We start from the raw sequence: 21,599 nt of genomic DNA, 5'->3' as shown, positions 1-21,599 counted from the left end.
ATTTAGTTGACCCATATCATTGATATAATTGCTTGGTAGGGATGATAAATTTATTTTCCAAGATAATCTGATCCAATTTTGTTTATCTTTATACTCTACTGTTTTGCTGAAGTAATCTTGGGACACTTGCTCTTCGACATTTGGAGCATTAGGATTTATTCTTATAGTATTAAATCCCATAACTTTTCTCTATGATATCAGGTAGTTCAGTAGGGATAATTTGAGCTCCAATACGGAACACTAGTAGGGACTGGATTGGTGTCACAAAGATGACACTCTGTGAGTTGGTAGTACAACCTTAAGGGGTAAAAGTGGTCCTATCATGAGATTCTTGTCAGCTGTCGTCAGCATTTGAATACCATATTTCTTTGAGGTTTTCCCAACAAATTTCCCATATTAATCTGAACCTATTATTAGTTGAATCGGACCCACCTCGTCTGATGTTATGTATGGTCAGCTAATTTTATTGCCTTTGTGCTTAGGAAGTCAGCAGTTTCCTTATGACCTTTGATAGTTAGATTGATGTTTGTCTAGAATCACCACTGCTGTTATCTTTGCTTTAAATTTACCTAATTGAATGATGGGTTTTTCTATGTTATAAGTCTGGGTATTATTATTAGTTAGGAAACCCAAGATCTTTAATTGAGCTTGTCCTGTTATTGGGAGGTTTAAAGCTGCTACAGTTTCCTTACTTGCTTTTCTGTGCTCCTGTGTCAAACAGAGCCTTGACCTTCACTAGTCATCTTTGACTACTAATTTCTACTTCTTCTATTGGAACTGCTACAGGAGAGATAGGATGGTTATTATTGGTCTCATCATGTATGGGGGTTAGTTAAGTATCATACTGTCATTTCACATAGAGCAACAGGATGTACACTTCTCTTACATACAGGGCACATATGCAGATAAGTTTTACAGTCTTTCATTTGATGTGATCATATGATTCACTTAGGCATAATGTGCACCTCCTTAACTCTACTAGTCTATTTACTATCCTTTCAACCCTTGGTAATTGCCACAGTGTTCTGGGTTATGCAGTTTGGAGCAAAATGCACATTTCTTAATTGTTGGAGTTTTAGGTCTTGCTCCTGTCCTGTTACTATAGTTAGTATGGATGTACCTCTGGCTGCTTATTCACAGTTGTAGAAAAGGTACCTGTTGTTTCAGTGTCCCCATAACTTGGCTTGGTTTTATTGACTGGGCTATAGTTGGTTCTGGATTCACCTCCTTTCATTTTATAGGGTAAGGTCTTATTCATCCATTCAAGGTAAGTTTTGTTATTAGAATCCAGTTTACTTGGTTTAGACATATCATTGCTCATGTTCTTGCAGATTTCCAGCAATGACTCATCTGTTTCCTTAAATGTGAAATGGCTCTTTTGATATTTTAAGTATAGCATTTCTAGTGTTTTCTTATTTAGTTTCCTTTGTATAATGATATTTATGAGCCAGGCTGCCTCCTCAATGTTATTATTTGATTTCAGGGATTCTAGTATGCTATTGGCACATCCTGAAAAGTTGTAAATCCTTGTAATTATGATTAGGGGAGGTTAAATCTAGGAGTTTATAAACTAGTTTGGTGGTAATTTGCTCCTTATCATCATAATTCTCTCTGAACAACTTGATAACAACAGCTAATTCAGAAATATTCAGTAGTATCCTTTAGTTGGCTTAACAGATCAGAAAATGTATTTATCTTGGCATTACCTTGATGGATTAATCCTCTATACTTATCCCAAAATGAAGGCCACTCAGTTATGTTACCTGAAAACTCTAGGAATGTTATAGTTGGTAAGGTTATATTCGGTTGGCTTCTCATTGTGGAAGTGATAGGGGTGTTGATTTAGTTACTTCTCAATAGTTCTTCTATCTGATCTTCAGATTTAATTAACTTCACTATAATTTGTTTCTTGCGGTTCATATTCTGAAAAAAATTATTAATCTGATAGCTACTCCATTTTTCCCTAAGAGATTCTACTACCCTCTGTAATTTACTTGGGTTAATTGGTCACTGCCTATTAGCACATTAACTTTCTTAATAGTTCTTGTTGCCAAGGATTTCTTTAAGATTTTGGTAGACATATTTGTGGATTCAATTTTAAGTTTTTCTTATTTCCTGGTTATTTGAGTAGTCACCTGTTAACCCACTTATTGTTTTGTTGTGGCTTATTTGACCTTACACCCCCCAGCTCATCCAAATTCAACAGATGTTTATATTTGTTTCCAGGTTGGGTGTTAACTTAGTAATTTGTCATATATGCCCTTATGGCATCATCCCCATCTTTCGGTCTATGACTGAATGGTAACATGTGTCCCCTGCCTACCTGGTTCCAGTGTATACCATCTCTTGCCAGATGACTTTTATAAAGGGGGAACTGAAACTTAGGAAGTGTTTATTAGGAAGTGTTTATTAGTGTTTATTAGGAAGTGTTTATTAAAAAGTCCCTTTTTAATGCCCTATTGATGGACCTGCTAATCTGGTCACATGCCCTTTGATTCACTCACCCAGGCCTCAGTTCTGTTATAATTTTAGTTTCTATTTGTACAATGACAACCTCAGAGGAACAGTGGCTTTGTATATTTGCCTAATTATGCCTTGTGTGTGTTCCATTTCCTGGTTTTTATCTTGCTAAACAGAAACAGTATGGTTAATTCATGAGGCTATTTCAGCACCTATTTTAATCTCTGATTGTGGTCAAAGGCTTCAGCTGTGACCTCAGGACATTGAAAAATCCTAATTTCCCATCAGTGAATCCTAATTTCCCATCAGTGAATTTGCGTGATGGCTTTGAGTGTATTAATATGTCCGATTTGTGCAACATGAAGCTTCTTGAACCTTCAGTAATCAGCAAGGAACTGCCTTCCTCACTCAGGGTATAAAAAAAATTTAAGATGTGGGAACTATTTTTAATCTTATCACTCACTCAAGTGTCTCCTGGCTAACATATCATCACTAAGTATAATTATAAATAGATGAAAACTTAGCTGTGGCTCAAGCTGGCTGAAAGTTGTGGTGAGTTGCAGTCACTGGTGTTCCAAAGCCAGTGGTTGGATGTGTTTTTGTAGCTTAGACAGCCCCTTTGAGATTTTCCAATGGTTCTGAGCTTCCAAGTTCTTCATAGCTTAGCGAATTTAACTACAAGCAGCTAGTAGAGTGGCAAGAATGCATCTTAACAGGACTGTTTATCTGTTGGCATCTGGGTGGCGATTACTACTGCCAAGAGGGGCTGAACTTGGTTCTCAGCTCATTACATCAGAAAGAAATTCTACCTCCTATTTTATTTAATTTAATAACTAATACTGTTTGTACTAGATTAACTTTAATTACCTTTGTCAACACAAACCAATAATGCATTGATATTGTGTATGATGCAAGTGGAAATCTCTACAACAGTCTTCATGTTTACAAAGCTTAGGTTTTTATCACCAGATGATAATGCACCAAGATGCATAGTTTATTATGATTTTGTTTTGTCAGTAATCAGTCTAATAACAAGTCTACTATGTAATTTATAGTAATAGAATATAAGCTGTACAATAATGCAAGTGCACAGCTTTTCATTTCCTTCTCAACTTCTCTCCTTTCCACAATAAAATATAAAGTACACCTTTATTAGATACACTTCTACTTTCTGTAGCCTTTAAGTAGTCTCTGTATATTTGTATGTGGTTTATATAGTTTGTTGATGCATTTGCTATTCCTCAGAGGAAACAGTATAATCAAGCAAGTTCAACAAAAGGTCATAGAAACATTCCCAAATGCAACACTGGATGAGCAGTTTGAGGAGCGGCTGATTTACAAAGTTCCTCAGACTGATGTGATGAGTCTGGCCCTGATTTTTGAGATGCTGGAAAAGAGTAAGGCAACTTTTTTTCTTTTCAATACAGGAAAATAAGCATAATTGATATTTCACTATTTTGAGACCTGCATTTGTATAAAATTTTTAGTATTGCTTTTAGAATATTTATTTAGAGAGAAAAATTTTTGTAAAATATTTTATTACAATAGTCCATATTAAGAGTACATGTTTGATCTTCCAGGTGGTCCATAATGTTCTGTTACTATTTAGCAGTGAAGCTTTTTCATTAGGATCTGGAAAGTTTATGTATAATGCTAACTTTTATTTTCCAGTCAAGAGTGATGGTCTGGTGGATGAATATGCACTGAGCCAGACTACCTTAGAGCAAGTTTTCTTGCAGTTTGCTCGCCAGCAGGAGGAAGAGGATGACAAGGAAGAGAATGGAGATATTGTCTCTCACATTTCATGAGAAGTGAACTATGTATTGTATGATTGTGTATTCCATGTTTTGTGTATGCATATTTGCAAAAGAAAAAAAAACCTGTCCATTCATAGATATTTGTATGCATGAATAGTCTGGTACCTGTTCATAATTTTAGAAACTTGAATTGCACAAGATCAGTTTTCACACTTGTCTAGTGCACTGACATACTTTACTGCATTAGTATGACTGTGATATGACTAATTTCATACTTTACTGCATTAGTATAACTGTGATATGACTAATTTCCTTTCCAACCCAAATCTTACTGTCTGTTTCATCTCCTCCTCTTTCCTTGGATGATAAAAGACTTCTGGTATCCCTCCACAGTGAATTTTCCTTATTTTTTCTTTCTGATGTTCTTTTTTGCTATTACAGTTAATGATTAGTGTACACTATTTGGATTAATTTAAGGAATTGCTTAATTATTAAGCATTTTATTTATTTTTTTTTATTTTGAGAGAAAAAAAATTGCAGGATTATTAAATCTGCAAAAATAAAAATGAAAAGTGCACAATATGAAATATTTGTGGTGTATTATTATGAAATATTATAATGTAGAATGGTATGAAATATTAAAATGTACTGAGTAACTCCTTTATATCTGTATTCTTGTCTTAGAGACAAGAATACAGGCTTTGGAAAAATGGAAAAATAAGTCATATAAGCATGTGATTACTTGGAATGGTGATTATTGTCATCTCTGTTTGCCCCATCTAGCATCTCACTTCTTCATGTACTGACTTCTCTCCTAGTACTTTAATGTAACATTAGTCAGTATACTAAGCCACTATACATGTAAAGGTTGTGGCTCACCTGTACACTGTGGTACACCTGACTCACCTGTTGTACACTGGTATGTGGTTGTGACTCACCTGTACATTATAGTACATGTGCATGTGGTGTTGATCATGTGCATGTGGTGTTGATTATATATATATATATATATATATATATATATATATATATATATATATATATATATATATATATATATATATATATATATATATATATATATATATATATAATCTCATGTGCTTCTTATAAATTTCCTATTTTTTTAAGTTTTATGGTTTCTATTCTGTTCTTATCAATTATATTTATGACAAATATTGTACTTTAAAAAGTACCTAGTGTAATAATGTCTATAATTAAGTAATTTGAAGTTACTACCTCTAATTTTTTAAACACAGCTGATTTCATAAAATAATTGGGACTGGTTAAGTATAACACAGGCTGACATCCCCTTCATACACACACACACACACACACACACTTTAGTAACTAGGTGACTATGAAGGAAAGGATTGATCTTCACTAAATACAATACACCAAGATCAATTACATAACCCATCATTGTCAGGACTCAGCAAAATCTAACTCTAAACATAAACCTGATCTATTCTATCTTCTTTACCAGTGTCCCCTGTAAATGGGGTAAATGAAACAGGCTGTACATTAACATTAATCTTATCCATAAGCATCTCACATTTAATTTCTCCACTGGTCACTACAATACCTGTTAACTGAAAATTCTGTTAATGGTGATATTCAAGCTAGAAATTCTAAAGCCTTAAATTATTGTGTATGATAAATATTGTCTTCATGCTTTTAGAGCATTTCTTCAAAATGTTACTAGTTAATATATATTAATGTCATGTAGATGTTTACAGTGATTTTAAAGCTACAAAACCCTAGGTAAGCATATCATATTTGAAGCTGTTACACTCAAGGCTTCAGATGTGATATGTTTAATGCACAATGCTTATGCCGTATAGAATTTTATTACTTTAAGATAATGTGGTCAAACAAGAGTATTCTGGTGAGGCATGCAGGCATTCCTAAGTTTGTTAGTTGTTGTGAGGATGATATTTATGGTTATTCTGTAGTCATTACTTATCATCAAGAAGGCTGAAATATCAAAATTATATTGATGAGAGTTTCTTGCAAAAGTTCATGCATTCATAAACTAGGTTGAGATCTACCTTAAAGGGAGGTAGTCCAGACAAGACTAGTCTTATCATGCTTTTTTTCACAGTTTACAGAGAATACAGTGGCAGTACCCTTCAACTGTGTCCACAGAGTGTATCAACCTCATAATGGTGCTGGTATAATGTGTGGTGAAGTCAGTTCTGTATGATATACCTATTTATACTTCACCATCCTCTTCATATACAGGCCATGTAGACCCATTTATAGAATGCGATGCCTACTATATTTAGAGGAATCAACACACATAATACCATAGAATACTGAATAGCCTATCAAATAGTGCAATTTTTTAATATTAAAAGCTGTGAAATATTCAACTAAGAAATTATCTGGTGCCACAAGTAGATCTCAGAGGCATGAGTTGCAGATCCAAAATTTATTAAATTCAATGAGAAACTTGAGTTACATGAATGAGAATCAAATAGTGCAGAACACACAACGATGTTATTAACCTTGTGTGCCTCAGTAATCTTGACATTTCCATCCCTTATATATCAGTCCATTTGAAATCATAGTAACCCTATTTTGTGCATTACCATATTTAACAATTAATTAATGAAGTAGACTTTTTACTTAAAACATGGGCAAGAAATTCCCACACATTGTTCAAGATACAGGCATGTGGTTACCATGAGGGTTAGCAACTTGAATACTCAAATCTACTCACTGTGATGCTACCTCAGTGCCAGATTACATACCTGTTGCATGTAATCTCAATATAACACATTCCATTCACATCAACTGTCACTATAATGTAAAAAACATTAAAAAACTATGTGTGGAGAGTATTTTTTCAGAGCTATAAACAAAAGTTTAAGTGATCATCACACAGTCGTTACATTCTTATACTTACAACTATATTGGTGGGCGGCACAGTTGGATAATCACCTGATTGTTCTTTGGTTGGTAGTCTGATTTCAAGACCTCTATTGGTGAAATAGGCTGCATTGGTTTCATGTGGATCGGCAGTGAAAGTAACTTGAAAACTTACAATTTTGTCTTGGAAGTAGTTAAATACAATATTCTAATCCTTCATTATGAATGATTGTACTTGATTATTATTAAGTGTGGTTATTTGTCAGCTTCAATAAATCAAACTTAACTCAAGCTCAGCCCTCCAATAACTTTTCTGAAAAGTTACGTATATCAAAACGAGATATTGAGTAATTGAAGCTCATTTATCCACCAAATTCAAATCTCATCATAAGATATGCCACTAATTCTCTTGCTATATATTTTACCTCCAGTATCTTGATTTATAAAGCAATGGATTAGTTTTATTTTATCAGCCACAGAGTAGGTAGCTAAAAAACAATGCCATTTATTTACCCTCTGGGAGTAACAGAAGTTATTGTTAGAAGATGTAGTTCTATATTGGTGATATTTTCAATGTTTAGCTTTCTTTATTATGTGACATGAGTGAACACTTCTCGAAGTATATTAATCCCTAGTCTTGCCTGTGGTTTTAAAGAAAAGGACAAAAAGTGCACTGTTAGAAATGGACCAAAGTGATGAATGATTTCAAAGTGCAAAACATTCCTAACAGTTAATGTAGAATAACAGTTATGAAAGTATTTGTGAAATGCAAGTTGCATTTTGTAATTGTTTTTTTTACCAGTATATTCTAATATATGAGTATATATTGGAGTCAGAAGTTCTTAACATCTTTTTAATGGTTGGCTTCAAATCTGCAGGCTTAGATTACATCCAGATCATGCAAATTTTACCAGATAAACGTTTACTCTTGCATTTTCATGATACCCTTAATTACTAAAAATATAAGGCAGAATGCATCTTCACATTATGTAATTTCCACAATGTTCATTAATTTTCCTTTCATGTAATTTTATGCCTTATTTATGCAACACTGACAGGACATGCTTATCAATCATATGAGAAAGAAAAAAATCTTGCAATCCACAGCAAGGCACCTTACACTTTTAATAACTTAAGCTGTACCATATATAAATAGCTTAGCTTAATCTCACAAAAACGTATATCTCTTTATATGAAGAGAGGAACAAAGAACTATTTCCCATATGAATACTTTACAGTATGGAAATTGGCTATAAATTGTGCTATCTCCCTCAACATTAATGAATTAAGTTAATACTTCAATCTACCAGTTCCTTAGCCAAAAATTATTATTAATTTATTATTATTATTATTATTATTATTATTATTATTATTATTATTATTATTATTATTATTATTATTATTATTATTATTATTATTATTAAAGAATGTATAAGCTATCATTTGTTGGCATACAAGACACTTTTTATGATGTAAAAAACAATTACCTTGAGTTCACATTAGATAACTCAGAAGTGTACTCAAAGCAGAAATATCTTCATAAAGCAGAAGTGCATCATTTATACACAGGTGGGTTTTATATGCCAGTAAATATAGTATTTATCACATATACAATTGATTTTCCTTAGTGTGATAAAGTTGTGATTTGAAATATCAACAGGAATGTAAATGTCAGTGATTGATAACACTTGTTTTACTTTCACTAAAGCAATTAATACTTTTTTCAAACTTAAAATTTTATGTGTATCTTATTCCATTCTTACTATCTTGGAAAGTAAGTCATTATTCACAACTTTTTTTGTTTTGGATGAATTAAAGACTAGTTTCAATGAACTTACAGTGAACAATATAAACCGATTATTTACACTAGTGATAAAGTAGCCAGCTTCACATATTACAGTTGTTGGAAAAGAATATTATTTATCATAAGACTATCTTAGAGAGAGAGAGAGAGAGAGAGAGAGAGAGAGAGAGAGAGAGTAAAAAAGTTGAGGCAAAGAAGTGTTGCAATGTGAAGACATTTAATGCTGTATTCTTTTCATGGATACTGAAAGAAAAATTGAATGAAGTATATAGTTTTCATCTTTGCAGAGGCAAATAGTACAGTTAGCATACTCTGTGATAGAGTGTTTGTGCATTGATTCTTAAACTACACTCAGGTAAGCCCTGAGGTGGCTGGTGAGTGGCTTTCCATGGAGAGATCACAGCAGGAGGCTGGTGATACACCCCCAGAGAAGCCAACAAGAGGAAGTGTTGCTAATGTTAATTAAGTTTTCCAGTCAAGAAGGCTATTTTGATGTATGTAATTAGATGTTCAGATTTTATTAGCATGTCCTTAATACAAGAGGGGTAACTTCCTATGCCGTCCTTTCTGTGACATCATTTTTTATTAGAGAAATTAATATTTTTAAAATGTATTAGGTAAATTTACAGATTTATACATTTTGTCTAATATTCATGCATCTTTGTATGCATGTCCGGAGAGAATTTGCATGTAATTAACCAATATTTAATCCTGCAATCTGCATGTAACTGATTTAAATACACATTTCAAACGGAATCAAGATTTTTTTTCCAATATTTAAAGGTTCAAGGATGTGGTAACCTCGTCTACTAGTGTTGTCTGTGTTAGCTATGCTTTCAATTTAACTGTGCGTTTACATGCCCTGGGTCAATGTATTCTGTGTTTGTTGTGGAAGGAGGCAGAAATGGACAAAGAGAGGGAACTAGGAATCACACCTGCAGCTTTATTATGATGGGAGAAGAGAGGAATAAAAGGGGTTGGAATTCTCACTAACCAATGTAGATTTCTTGTCTCATCATTCCATTATGAGTAATGCATGCTTCCCATATATAGATCCATGTATGTTTAATACTAGTTCCTTAAAAACTATCCCTAAAGGAATGACTGCAATAAGCAAGTTTAAAGTGGGTTGGCCAATTTGATTCTGGAGATGTCCTGATGTCAGGACAACTTGAAATACAGTTCAGTTCATAAGGAAGTTAAGAAGGGTGAAAATAAGAAGCAAGCTTAGTTCCAGAATTTAACAGTGAAAGGATGGATGACTGGAAATACTGAAATTGATGATTAATGAGGTGGATAAAATAAGGACAAGAGCAACTAAAAATTCTTATGCAGTGAAGCCAGAGGATGAGGAAAGCAGTAACCACCATGAAAATGATAAATGATAGAATGTGGTCATGGAAAAATAACAATAAAATGTAGCAAGAGATGCATAATTATGGCAAAGTATGAGACTGAAGACAGTTACAGAAAGGGAGTAAAGGTGACGAGCTTTTGAGTTCACCCTAATTAGTAATGTTAGAATTGAACTTATATTATATGGGACCTGTATTCTATACTAGGTTGGATAGGGCTCATGAATAGGATTTGCAACTGGCAGAAAAAGAAAAAGAAATAAATAAACAAATAAACTGGCAGAGACAAACACAGAACACCAGAACTTCAAGTAGGTATGTTCTTTTAACAGAAGAAGTGGTGAAATTTCCTGAGCCCAAGCACAGTAGCAATACAGGTAAGATTTCAAGAGGCAGAGGAGGAGATTTGAATGTAACAATAAATAAGGATCCAACACCAGAAATTACACATGGAAAAAAAATACAGGTATTGTTAGCAATATGACTAGTAGCCTTTGCAATATAAGTAACCTTTATAAAGATAATAAAGGAGACTAAAGAAAATAAGATTCCACACTGGAGTATGCAGCAACCAAACTGAAGAAAGGACTGAGCAACAAGACTGGTACCATTTCTAAGCTATGGGATGTTATTAAAGAAGTTAGTTTTCCTCCAGAGAAGTTAGTAACCCAAGCTGGAAGAAAGATGAAAAAGAGCTGCCTACAGCAAATAAAGAAATAGTGTGTACATGTAGAAGACCTGTCAACCAAGAAACCCAATATATTAGAAGACCTGTCAACCAAGAAACCCAATATATTAAGTAAAAATAGATGCGGAAATCAGGATATGGAGAAATAGTTTTGGAAATAAAATAATAGGTAAATGGAATGCATTACTAGAGAAAGAGATACTTGCAAACCAATAAATTCAAGGAAAAATAAAAGTTTAATTCAATATTAAGAAAACTAACTTAATCTTGTAGAAATATTACAAAAAAAATAAATGTAGAAATACTGCAAATAAGTAAATGCAAATTGAAAACTACGAAGTACTACACAAAACTTGTATTACACATGTTTATTTTCAAACTTACAAAATTTGTGTAGACTGGCCTCAGTTAATAAGTGTTAGATAAATTAGTACTATATATGGCACCTATGCATTGCAACACCGCTTAGTGTCCGGTGCCCGCGCGGGCTACTGAGTGACTTGGTTGGGGCAGTTGCCGTCTAGCTATCACACGAGTAGGATGTACTGTTCCTCAATATACTCAATCAAGGACTGTTGGTGTTTCCCTGAACCTCTCACATGGCGCAGTGAGTAGGATCCGCAGTCCTCAGCATCCTGACAACCTCAGACGGCCTGCACGCCCTGCAGCAGCGAGATGGCAGCCAGACCCAGGTTCAGTACACCACGCAGTGGCCGTCGCCCAGCCGCCCGCCATACCCAGGCAGCACAAAGCTTCCTGCAAGACATCGTGACCGGCATGGCCAGTCTGGCCAACAATGGGCGTCAGCCAGCAAACACAAGAACACCTTTCCCACCGGCTTCAGTCGCACCAGAGAAATGTGAGGGTGAGATGCCGGCTGCGGCTTTTCGTACATGGAGAAGGTCCATGGAGTCCTGGATACTACTCAACGGCTGGCCCGACGGGGTGGCCACGCTGCACATACGCCTCAACTGTGTGCCAGCACTGCAACGCGCTATCGACGCCAGGTATCCAGGTAATGAGTGGGACCAGCTGACACCCAAGGAAGCGTTAGACGCCATCGCAGGAATAGTGCTCCAGGCCACTAACCAGGCCGTCACCTGGGAGGAGTTTTTCGCTAGCAAGCAGGCGGCTGCAGAACCCATGAAAAGGTTCTTCCAACGCTGTGCCTCCGGGGTCATTGAGTGTGAGTTCAAGTGCCCGAAATGTGATCACGACCTCTCGGAATACATGCTCCTACGCAAGCGAATGGTAGGCTTGTATAACCCAGTGCTTAAGCGAGAAGTGTTTCAAAGCTGTGTTAATATCTCAAGTGTGGAGGAGCTGAGAGGTAAATGTGTGTCGTTTGAAGCGGCTGTGAGAGACGCTGCCGCCCGGGGGCACGCAACAGTCGCAGCGTCCGCGTCAAGTGAGGCAGTGTTCATAGCGAGTGACGAGGAGGAAGAGGTACATGACGAGGTGGCGGTGGCGCGCGCGACCACAAGACCCGCAAAAACCGCCCCCACGCACCCCACTTGCGGCAACTGTGGCAGGAGTCATGTGCCTAAAAGGTCCAAGTGTCCAGCACGCACGGCGACGTGCCTTGGCTGTTCTAAGGTGGGTCACTTCCTTAAGTGTTGTAGGAGTAAACCCGCCGCCACTGTGTCGGGGGCAGTGGTGTCGGCAGCGGCAGGACTTTCCCGCCATCCCACGTTACGTGTCACAGTGGCCTGTCGCACGGGCGCGCAGACTGTGGAAGTGGAGGCAGTCGCTGATACTGGCGCCATGGTGTGCGTGGCTGGACTCGGACTGCTCAACGCCCTCAAGGTGCCGCGTCAAGAGTTGCGGCCCGTCAGCGGGCTGAGGGACGTCGCTAACAAGCATCTTAAGGGTTGATTCACACTGGCGTTCCGGTCACGCTCCGTTCTCGCTCCGATCACGGTACGGTCACGGTACGGTCACGGTACTGGGGTATTCACACCTACGGTCTGCTCTCGCTCCGTTCACGGTCCAGTCATTCCCCCTTCCTCGACACCAGTATAGTCTGACCATCAGTTACGAAGGATGTGTGACTTTTCGGACACTGAGTTGGCAATGATCGCCGTTGCACTTGATGAGGAAGAGGAAGAAAAAAAAAAAAAAAAACAGAAAAAGAAAGAGATTGACATTCATCATGTTGCAAGATAGGAAGACTGAGGGCATCATATGTTGCAAGATAGGAAGACTGAGGGCGAATATAATACTCTGTATCCTCATCTTGTTGATGATGAAAGTAAATTCCATAGCTACTTCAGAATGAACAAAGCAACATTTGAAAAAATTCTATCGAAAATTGAGGTTGACCTGAAAAAAAAAAAAAATAAATACACCATTCAGAGAAGCACTCACTCCAAGAAAACTGGCTGTGTGTCTAAGGTAAGGTAAAGAAAAGATGTGACTCGGATTTATTTTGCTGTAAGGCTCAAACACAAGATAAAGGGCACAGATAATCATCATTTATTATTCCTTTTGTTGTTACATTGACTGTAGGCTACAATAATTATGAAGAGAAAGAAGAAGGATCATGTTGGTTAAACCACTGTGAAGTGCAAGCAAGCTGCGGAGGTGATGGCACCCCGTGGGTGTTCTCCTGACTCCGTGTTGCTTGATGAAATTGTTGTATAGGTTGAGGACTTGCAGATGATGAAGTGGAGTACTGCGACACAGCAGGTGATGCTGCAGGTTGGGGGCATACATACTGTGCGTATGCCTGTTCACTCTGGTAATGAATGTACTTTTCTTCCATTTCACTTACTAATAAAAACACTTTTGTTTTAATATAATGCTGATCAGCTGGAGTGAATTTCTTGACAGTATTTTTGACATCAATGAAAAGAAAGTATCTATTATTTGTGGGGCATGTTCTTCCTTCTTCTTATCTACTAAGTATTTCATAAGTGTAGCAGATGCACTGTTATTTTCCTGTGTCTTTCTTTTACGCGTGAGACGTTCTTGCTGAGGGAGTGTAGGCCTATCTGGTGCAACACCACTAGCCTCGTCGCCTAGTGCTCTTTCTTGTGTGTCATCGTGTTCTGAATTATCTGAATCTTCTGCTTCATTTTCAGCCTTTTCCAGAGATGTAACTCGTGTTCTGTCCTTCGTAAATGCCAACAAAAACGACATTTGATCCTCAAACTTCCATTTCTGGAAGCCATCAGCAGCCTGCCTACTCTTTGTTTTCTTATTTTTGTGTTTACGATACTGTGCTCGCAGGGATTCCCAGCGTTCCTTACACTTAGACCCTGAAAATAAGAAGAAAACGGATCAGTTATTCCCTCCATTGTTTCATTGCAGATTTTTGGCTACGGGGGATTCCTACAAATCACTAGCTTTCAGCTACCGTCTAGGCCATTCAACCACTCAGGGTACTGTACTGGATGTTTGTCATGCCATAATGAAAAACCTTATGGCCGAGGCTATACCGACACCAAGTAAAGAAGACTGGCAACGAATTGCAAATGAATATTGGACACAGTGGAATTTCCCAAACTGCATAGGCACACTTGATGGTAAACATGTGGTAATTGAAGCACCAGCAAATAGTGGCTCCCTATATTTCAACTATAAGAAGACATTTTCTGTTGTCCTTTTAGCTTTGGTTGATGCAAACTACCGCTTCGTATGGGTTGATGTAGGATCTTATGGTAAGAATAGTGACTGGAATTTTTAAAAATTCCAACCTTTGCAAATATTTGGAAGATGAACAGTTAAATGTACCAGAAGATGCTGCACTTCCTGGCACTGATGTGCTTGCACCATACGTTATAGTGGGGGATGAAGCTTTTCCGCTGAAGAGAAATTTGATGAGACCCTATCCAGGTTCACAGACTGAACATAATGTTGAGAAGAGGATTTTTAATTATAGATTATCTAGAGCCAGGAGGATAGTTGAGTGCACATTTGGCATTCTAGCGCAAACATTCAGAATATATTTAAGGAAACTTAAAGCTACGCCTGATAACGCTAATGCAATCATTACAACAACTTGCATACTTCACAATCTGATACACCCAAATGCTGTTGCGTTACCAGATACTGTTGACATGCCTCCAAACACAGTAGGCTTACGTCCAGTGAGAGGAAGAGGGGGAAATGCTACAAGGGAGGCTTTTGGCGTGAGAGAAATACTGAAAGATTATTTCAGCTCCCCAGCTGGTTCAGTGGCTTGGCAAAATGATAAAATATAAGTAGACAAACAAACTCATGTAGGAATATTTGTTGAATGAGCCAAGGAGATGCATTTCCGCAGTGGATAATAGGCTGTTATAATACATATGGAATTTCTTTCTTCGGTTGATAATGTATATTTTATTTTCTCTCAGTACCTTGCCAATGTGTTAAGTATGCAAACATTATTGTACAGGCAAATTGTTTAGTGAGGAGAGGAAATGCATTTCCACAGTGGATATTAGGCTATTGTATGAAATTTCTTACCTTCACATCCCATCTGCCTGCTTATTTCGACCCAGCTTCTTCTTTTCGCCACGTTGTCACTGTAGTGCAGCGAAGTCAGGTCATACATCTCTGGTTTACCTTTGACTAATTCTATTAGCATTTCATCTGAAACCACAAAATTTAATGTAGTTTTGTAGGTAATATTTTATTCAGCTGGTAGTTATGTATATCCTAGCTGTACGCATTGTCATTGTATCAGTGATAAATAAAAAGAATACGTATTTATCATTTTCCTACCTTTTGCATGATCCCATTGTAGTGTTTTCTTTGGATTATCCATGATTTGGTAGGACCAAAATGCAACACTACTTACTTAAATGAAGGCTGACACTCGACTGGAGTGGAACAGGATCGGTGCAGGACCGTGGGCAACGTTCACACTGGCGATCAAGTTCCGTTCACATGTCGGTCTCGCTCCGGTCAAAATATCTTTTGAGGGAACCGTGACCGGACCGTGATCGGAGCGAGAACGGAGCGTGAACGCCAGTGTGAATGCTTGCACTGAAATTAATGAGACAATATTCGACCGTACCGTGATCGGAGCGAGAACGGAACGTGACCGGAACGCCAGTGTGAATCAACCCTAAGTGTATGGGGAGCGTGGAATGCACGTTCTCTGTAAATGGTGAGTCAACAGCGCAGCATGTATACTTCGTGTGCGCAGCAAAGACCACTTACCTCTCTTTTGCTGCGTGCAAGGGCCTCGGTCTCCTTCCGCAGGGCTTCCCGCTCTCGCACCACACCCACGCCCCTGCAGCAGCGTCCTGCACCGCCACACCAACGCAGGAGCCACGACCGCCGTCAGAGGATCTCACCCCTACAAGACCAGGCTCCATACCAATTCCTCCCCTAGAGGAAAATGTGGACAGGCTAGAAGCATGGCTCCTCAGACACTTCTCAGCCTTTACGTTCAACACATCAAGGTCCCCCCTACCTGTAATGTCCGGCCCACCGCACCACATACACCTGAGACATGACGCGCACCCATACGCTTGCCACGTCCCTGCCTCAGTACCCAAGCACTGGGAGGCAGAGGTTCAAGCACAACTCCTCGAGGACGTGAGGCGAGGCGTCGTGGAGCCAGTGCCCACGGGGGAGGCAACAGAGTGGTGCGCCAGGATGGTGGTGGTGGGTAAGAAAAACGGGCAGCCACGACGCACAGTGGATTTTCAGCGCCTGAATGCTTCGTGCCAGAGGGAGACACACCACACACCCGTCCCCTTTGACATGGTGTCATCGGTACCGCCACACACCTACAAAACCGTCGCCGACGCCTTCTGGGGGTTCCATCAAGTGGAGCTCGATGAAGAGAGCAGAAGGCTGACAACATTCATCACCCCCTGGGGCCGTTACCGCTACCGGAGGACCCCAATGGGACACTGCTCGGCGTCGGACGCATACACAAGGCGGTTCGATGAGGCCATAAGGGACATCCCACGGAAGTTCAAGTGTGTGGACGACACACTCTTATACGCAGCGAGTGTCGAGGAAGCATTCTGGCATGCGTATGACTTCCTGGAGACCTGTTCTCGCGCTGGTATCACACTGAAGCCAGAAAAGTTTGCCTTCTGTAGGAGGGAGGTCGACTTTGTAGGCTTCCGCCTAGACTGGCATAGCTACAAGCCTACGGAAGACCGCCTGTCTGCCATCAAAGCCTTTGCGATGCCGGATAAACCCACGATTAAGGACGTCAGGTCGTGGTTTGGACTGGTCAATCAGCTTGCCCCCTTCTTGGCCACCGCACCTCTGATGGAGCCCTTCAGAGAGTTACTGAAGAAACCTGCCGCCAAAACAGTATACTGGGATAGTCAGCTACAAGGTAAATTCAATGAGGCGCAGGAAGTGATTTGCAGGCTCGCTAGAGAGGGACTCGTGTACTACGACAAGTCACGCCCAACGGCAGCAGTTACAGACTGGAGTAGAGACGGTATTGGTTTTGTAGTGTTGCAGCAGCACTGTAGTTGTACATCTACAGAGACCCCATTCTGTTGTAAAGGTGGGTGGAAACTAGCGCTGTGCGGCAGCCGTCACCTCACCGCGGCCGAGGCAGCATACGCAGCGGTAGAGGGCGAGGCGCTCGCGGTGGTGTGGTGCCTCCGCAAGGCCAGACTGTTCCTCCTTGGTTGCCCGAACCTCGTCATCGTGACCGACCACCGGCCGCTGGTTGGCCTCTTCAAGGACAGGGCGTTGGGGGACGTCACCAACCCGCGCCTCTTCCGCCTCAAAGAAAAAACTCTTCAGTTTCACTTCACAATCAAGTATCTGCCTGGCAAGTCGAACTCGGCGGCGGATGCACTCTCCCGCTTTCCGAGCCTAAAAACACGGCCTGATGGGGATGACGGGGAGGACGAAGAGGAAGTGATGGCGGCTGTGTGCGCCGCCACGCTCGCTGCTTTGAGCCGCGGCGACTGCATCACGCTCGATTTGAACGATGTGAGAGAAGCAGCTGAAGACGACCCTGTGTACCAGAGGCTGCTAGTAAAGGTACAGGCCAACGACTGGTGCACACACAAGACGCAGGAGGCCCCTCACATGCGTCCATACTTCAAGGTGCGAGACCGTCTAGCAGTAACAGAGGACATAATCACATACTCCTTCGAGCAGGGTAGTGTTCGTTTGGTCGTGCCGGAGCCCCTGCGATACAAGGTAGCTGCACACCTACATGCCGGGCACCAAGGACTAGACTCAATGTTGAGGCGGGCCAGACAGTCTGTGTACTGGCCAGGCATGGAAGGTGACCTACAATCTCACCGGGCAAGTTGTCCTGACTGCGAGCTTCACTCTCCTTCCCTACCCCCGGAGTCAATGGTCCTCACACCTCCCCCAGAATACCCGTTCCAGGCTGTGGTAGCGGATTTTTTCCAGCTCGATGGTCACACATACTTGGCGTATGCTGACCGATTAACTGGCTGGTTAGAGGTGTTCCACTTCCCTAACGACGCCTCATCCAGCAAGGTCATCACCCACTTACGCAGGCTATTCAGGAGATGGGGAGCCCCGGAGACCTTATCCACAGATGGAGGCACAAACTTCACTAGCGATGAAGTTACAGAATTCCTGCGTGATTGGGGCGTAGCAGCAAGAGTATCGTCCGCCCAGTACCCTCAGTCGAACGGCAGGGCCGAGGCAGCAGTGAAGGTGGCGAAACGCGCACTCAGGGTTAACACGGGCGCAGGAGGCAGCTTAGACTGTGACAGGGCGGCACAAGCAATGCTACAGTACCTCAACACACCACTGCGGGGCGTCGATAAATCCCCTGCGCAACTAGCTACTGGTCGACAGTTGCGTGATGGTATTCCTGTTGCCCGCCAACATTACAAGGTGGGACAGCATTGGCGACGCACCCTCAGAGACCGCGAAGTATACATGGCCCAGTCACAAGCCCTCCTCCCAGCAGCCCGTGGTGAAACACAGAGGCAGTTACCGACACTTCAGGCAGGCGACGCGGTGCTTGTGCAGGACCCAGCAACGGGGATGTGGAACAAGTCTGGTGCGGTCTTGGAAGCCAGGCCTTACAGGAAGTACGCTATCAGGCTGTCAGGCAGTGGCAGGGTGTCGATACGCAACCGCCGGCACCTCAAAGTCAGCACGACGTCCACGCCGAGCACAGGAGCGGACACCACTACACCACCTCTGGCGAGACCCGCGCGACAGCGCAAGCAACCTGCCTGGATGACAGACTGTCCAATAATACACACACACACACACACACACACACACACACACATACACACACATACAAGCACATCAGTGATACACTTCTATACGCACAGACCCACACCCTAGCATACACGTCAGTGTAACTTGCACACACGCACGCACTTACATGACTGTAGTATGTTAATGGAAAACAGTATTATTTGGATTAGTGAATGTACGAGTTGATTTTATTTTCTTATATCTCCATGCCATGTTTTCGTTTATGTAGTTAGTTTCATGTTACATGCCTGTAACATTCACTTGCGGGGGAGATGTTAGATAAATTAGTACTATATGTGGCACCTATGCATTGCAACACCGCTTAGTGTCCGGTGCCCGCGCGGGCTACTGAGTGACTTGGTTGGGGCAGTTGCCGTCTAGCTATCACACGAGTAGGTTGTACTGTTCCTCAATATACTCAATCAAGGACTGCTGGTGTTTCCCTGAACCTCTCACAATAAGGATGTTAGAATGTACTTTATGATCACTTAGTTAATAGGGCATAACTGCAGAATGTTTGATGCATAAAAGTATAATGCCCTTCATCATCACCAGTTCATCAACAGCTTATCTTTCACACCCGTAAGGAATTAAATCACCAGCAGAATCTTCACTTGTTTGAGACTTAAGTTTCCTATTCTTCTTACTGGAATAAAAGTAATCTGGTTAGCAATACAAATAGGAACTTTATTAAGTTTGAAAATAAAGTGCATGGTTCCAGGTCCCCCTCACAGTAGTGAGTATTATCCCCTCAAGGGGGAGGGTGTCACAGTGGCCAGCTGCTCATTGTTGCCTGGTTTAGCATTTTATTAATGGTTTAGCACGAGTTAAATACCCTTACCCTTAACAAGTGCACTTTATTAATGGTTTAGCATGAGTTAAATACCCTTACCCTTAACAAGTGCACTGTAACATTGAGGAATTGATCTTATAGGGTTAACCATGAAAAAAGTGCAACCAGGGATCAGAACACGTTACAAGACACTAGATACTGTACATATGCAATTTTGCCAATCAAGAAATATTTCCACAGCCAAGTGGACTTTTGGTCACTTGATCTAACTGCAATTAAGCTTTAAGGATTGAAAATAAAAATTTCCTGTAAAGAGAACAGGTCAATATCCTAAAGCAAAAGTTTTGATGTCAAGCAAGAGATAATTCTAACATTTAGATATCAAGCAAGAGCTCATTTTAATGTTCTGATATTAAGCAAAAGTTAATTCTGAAAATATTGAAAATAAAAATTTCCCGTAAAGAGAACAGGTCAATATCCTGAAGCAAAAGTTTTGATGTCAAGCAAGAGATGATTCTAACATTTTGATATCAAGCAAGAACTCATTTTAATGTTCTGATATTAAGCAAAAGTTAATTCTAATGTTTTGTTATCAAGCAAGAGAGAGTTTAGTTTTGATACGCTGCAAGACATCCCCATAAGAGAAAGAGAAAGCTTAGTTTTGAGAGCAAGGGTTAGCTTCCTGCAAGAGAGGATTAGCATCCTGCAAGAGAAGAGGTTTAGCATCCTGCAAGAGAAGAGGTTTAGCATCCTGCAAGAGAAGAGGTTTAGCATCCTGCAAGAGAAGAGGTTTAGCATCCTGCAAGAGAAGAGGTTTAGCATCCTGCAAGAGAAGAGGTTTAGCATCCTGCAAGAGAAGAAGGTTAGCATCCTGCAAGAGAAGAGGATTAGCATCCTGCAAGAGAAGAGGATTAGCATCCTGCAAGAGAAGAGGATTAGCATCCTACAAGAGAAGAGGATTAGCATCCTGCAAGAGAAGAGGATTAGCATCCTGCAAGAGAAGAGGATTAGCATCCTGCAAGAGATGATGATTAGCGAGGATTAGCATCCTGCAAGAGATGATGATTAGCATCCTGCTAGAGAAGAGGATTAGCATCCTGCAAGAGGATTAGCATCCTGCAAGAGGATTGGCATCCTGCAAGAGGATTGGCATCCTGCAAGAGGATTGGCATCCTGCAAGAGAAGAGGATTAGCATCCTGCAAGAGGATTAGCATCCTGCAAGAAGAGGATTAGCATCCTGCAAGAAGATTAGCATCCTGCAAGAGAATAAGGTTAGCATCCTGCAAGAGAAGAGGATTAGCATCCTACAAGAGAAGAGGATTAGCATCCTGCAAGACTAAGGTTAGCATCCTGTTAGAGAAGAGGATTAGCATCCTGCAAGAGAATAAGGTTAGCATCCTGCAAGAGAATAAAGTTAGCATCCTGCAAGAGAAGAGATGCAAGAGAAGAGGATTAGCATCCTGCTAGAGAATAAGTTTAGCATCCTGCAAGAGAAGAGGATTAGCATCCTGCAAGACAATAAGGTTAACATCCTGCTAAAGAAGAGGATTAGCATCCTGCAAGAGAATAAGGTTAGCATCCTGCAAGAGAATAAGGTTAGCATCCTGCAAGAGAATAAAGTTAGCATCCTGCAAGAGAAGACGATTAGCATTCTGCAAGAGAAGAGGATTAGCATTCTGCAAGAGAAGAGGATTA

The 21,599-nt window shown here is 40.4% G+C and overlaps 1 protein-coding gene across 7 annotated transcripts in view; it reads left to right on the top strand.

Annotated features, from left to right (window-relative positions):
• The window catches only part of LOC135100667 (cholesterol transporter ABCA5-like), a 74,724-nt gene extending 65,073 nt beyond the window's left edge, over positions 1–9,651 (top strand). For all 7 annotated transcript variants that reach the window (XM_064003825.1, XM_064003801.1, XM_064003809.1 and 4 more), the window contains 2 exons: positions 3,706–3,857; positions 4,132–9,651. In XM_064003825.1, the coding sequence (XP_063859895.1) occupies positions 3,706–3,857; positions 4,132–4,268 (289 nt within the window). In that variant the 3' untranslated portion in view covers positions 4,269–9,651. The remainder of the gene's footprint in view (positions 1–3,705; positions 3,858–4,131) is intronic.
• The last annotated feature ends 11,948 nt before the right edge of the window (positions 9,652–21,599 follow it).

Source organism: Scylla paramamosain, chromosome 1 (assembly GCF_035594125.1).
Source record: "Scylla paramamosain isolate STU-SP2022 chromosome 1, ASM3559412v1, whole genome shotgun sequence".
Classification (NCBI taxonomy): Eukaryota; Metazoa; Arthropoda; class Malacostraca; order Decapoda; family Portunidae; genus Scylla; species Scylla paramamosain.
Note: the sequence above shows the minus strand (reverse complement) of the source record. Positions and strands in the feature narration are given on the sequence as shown.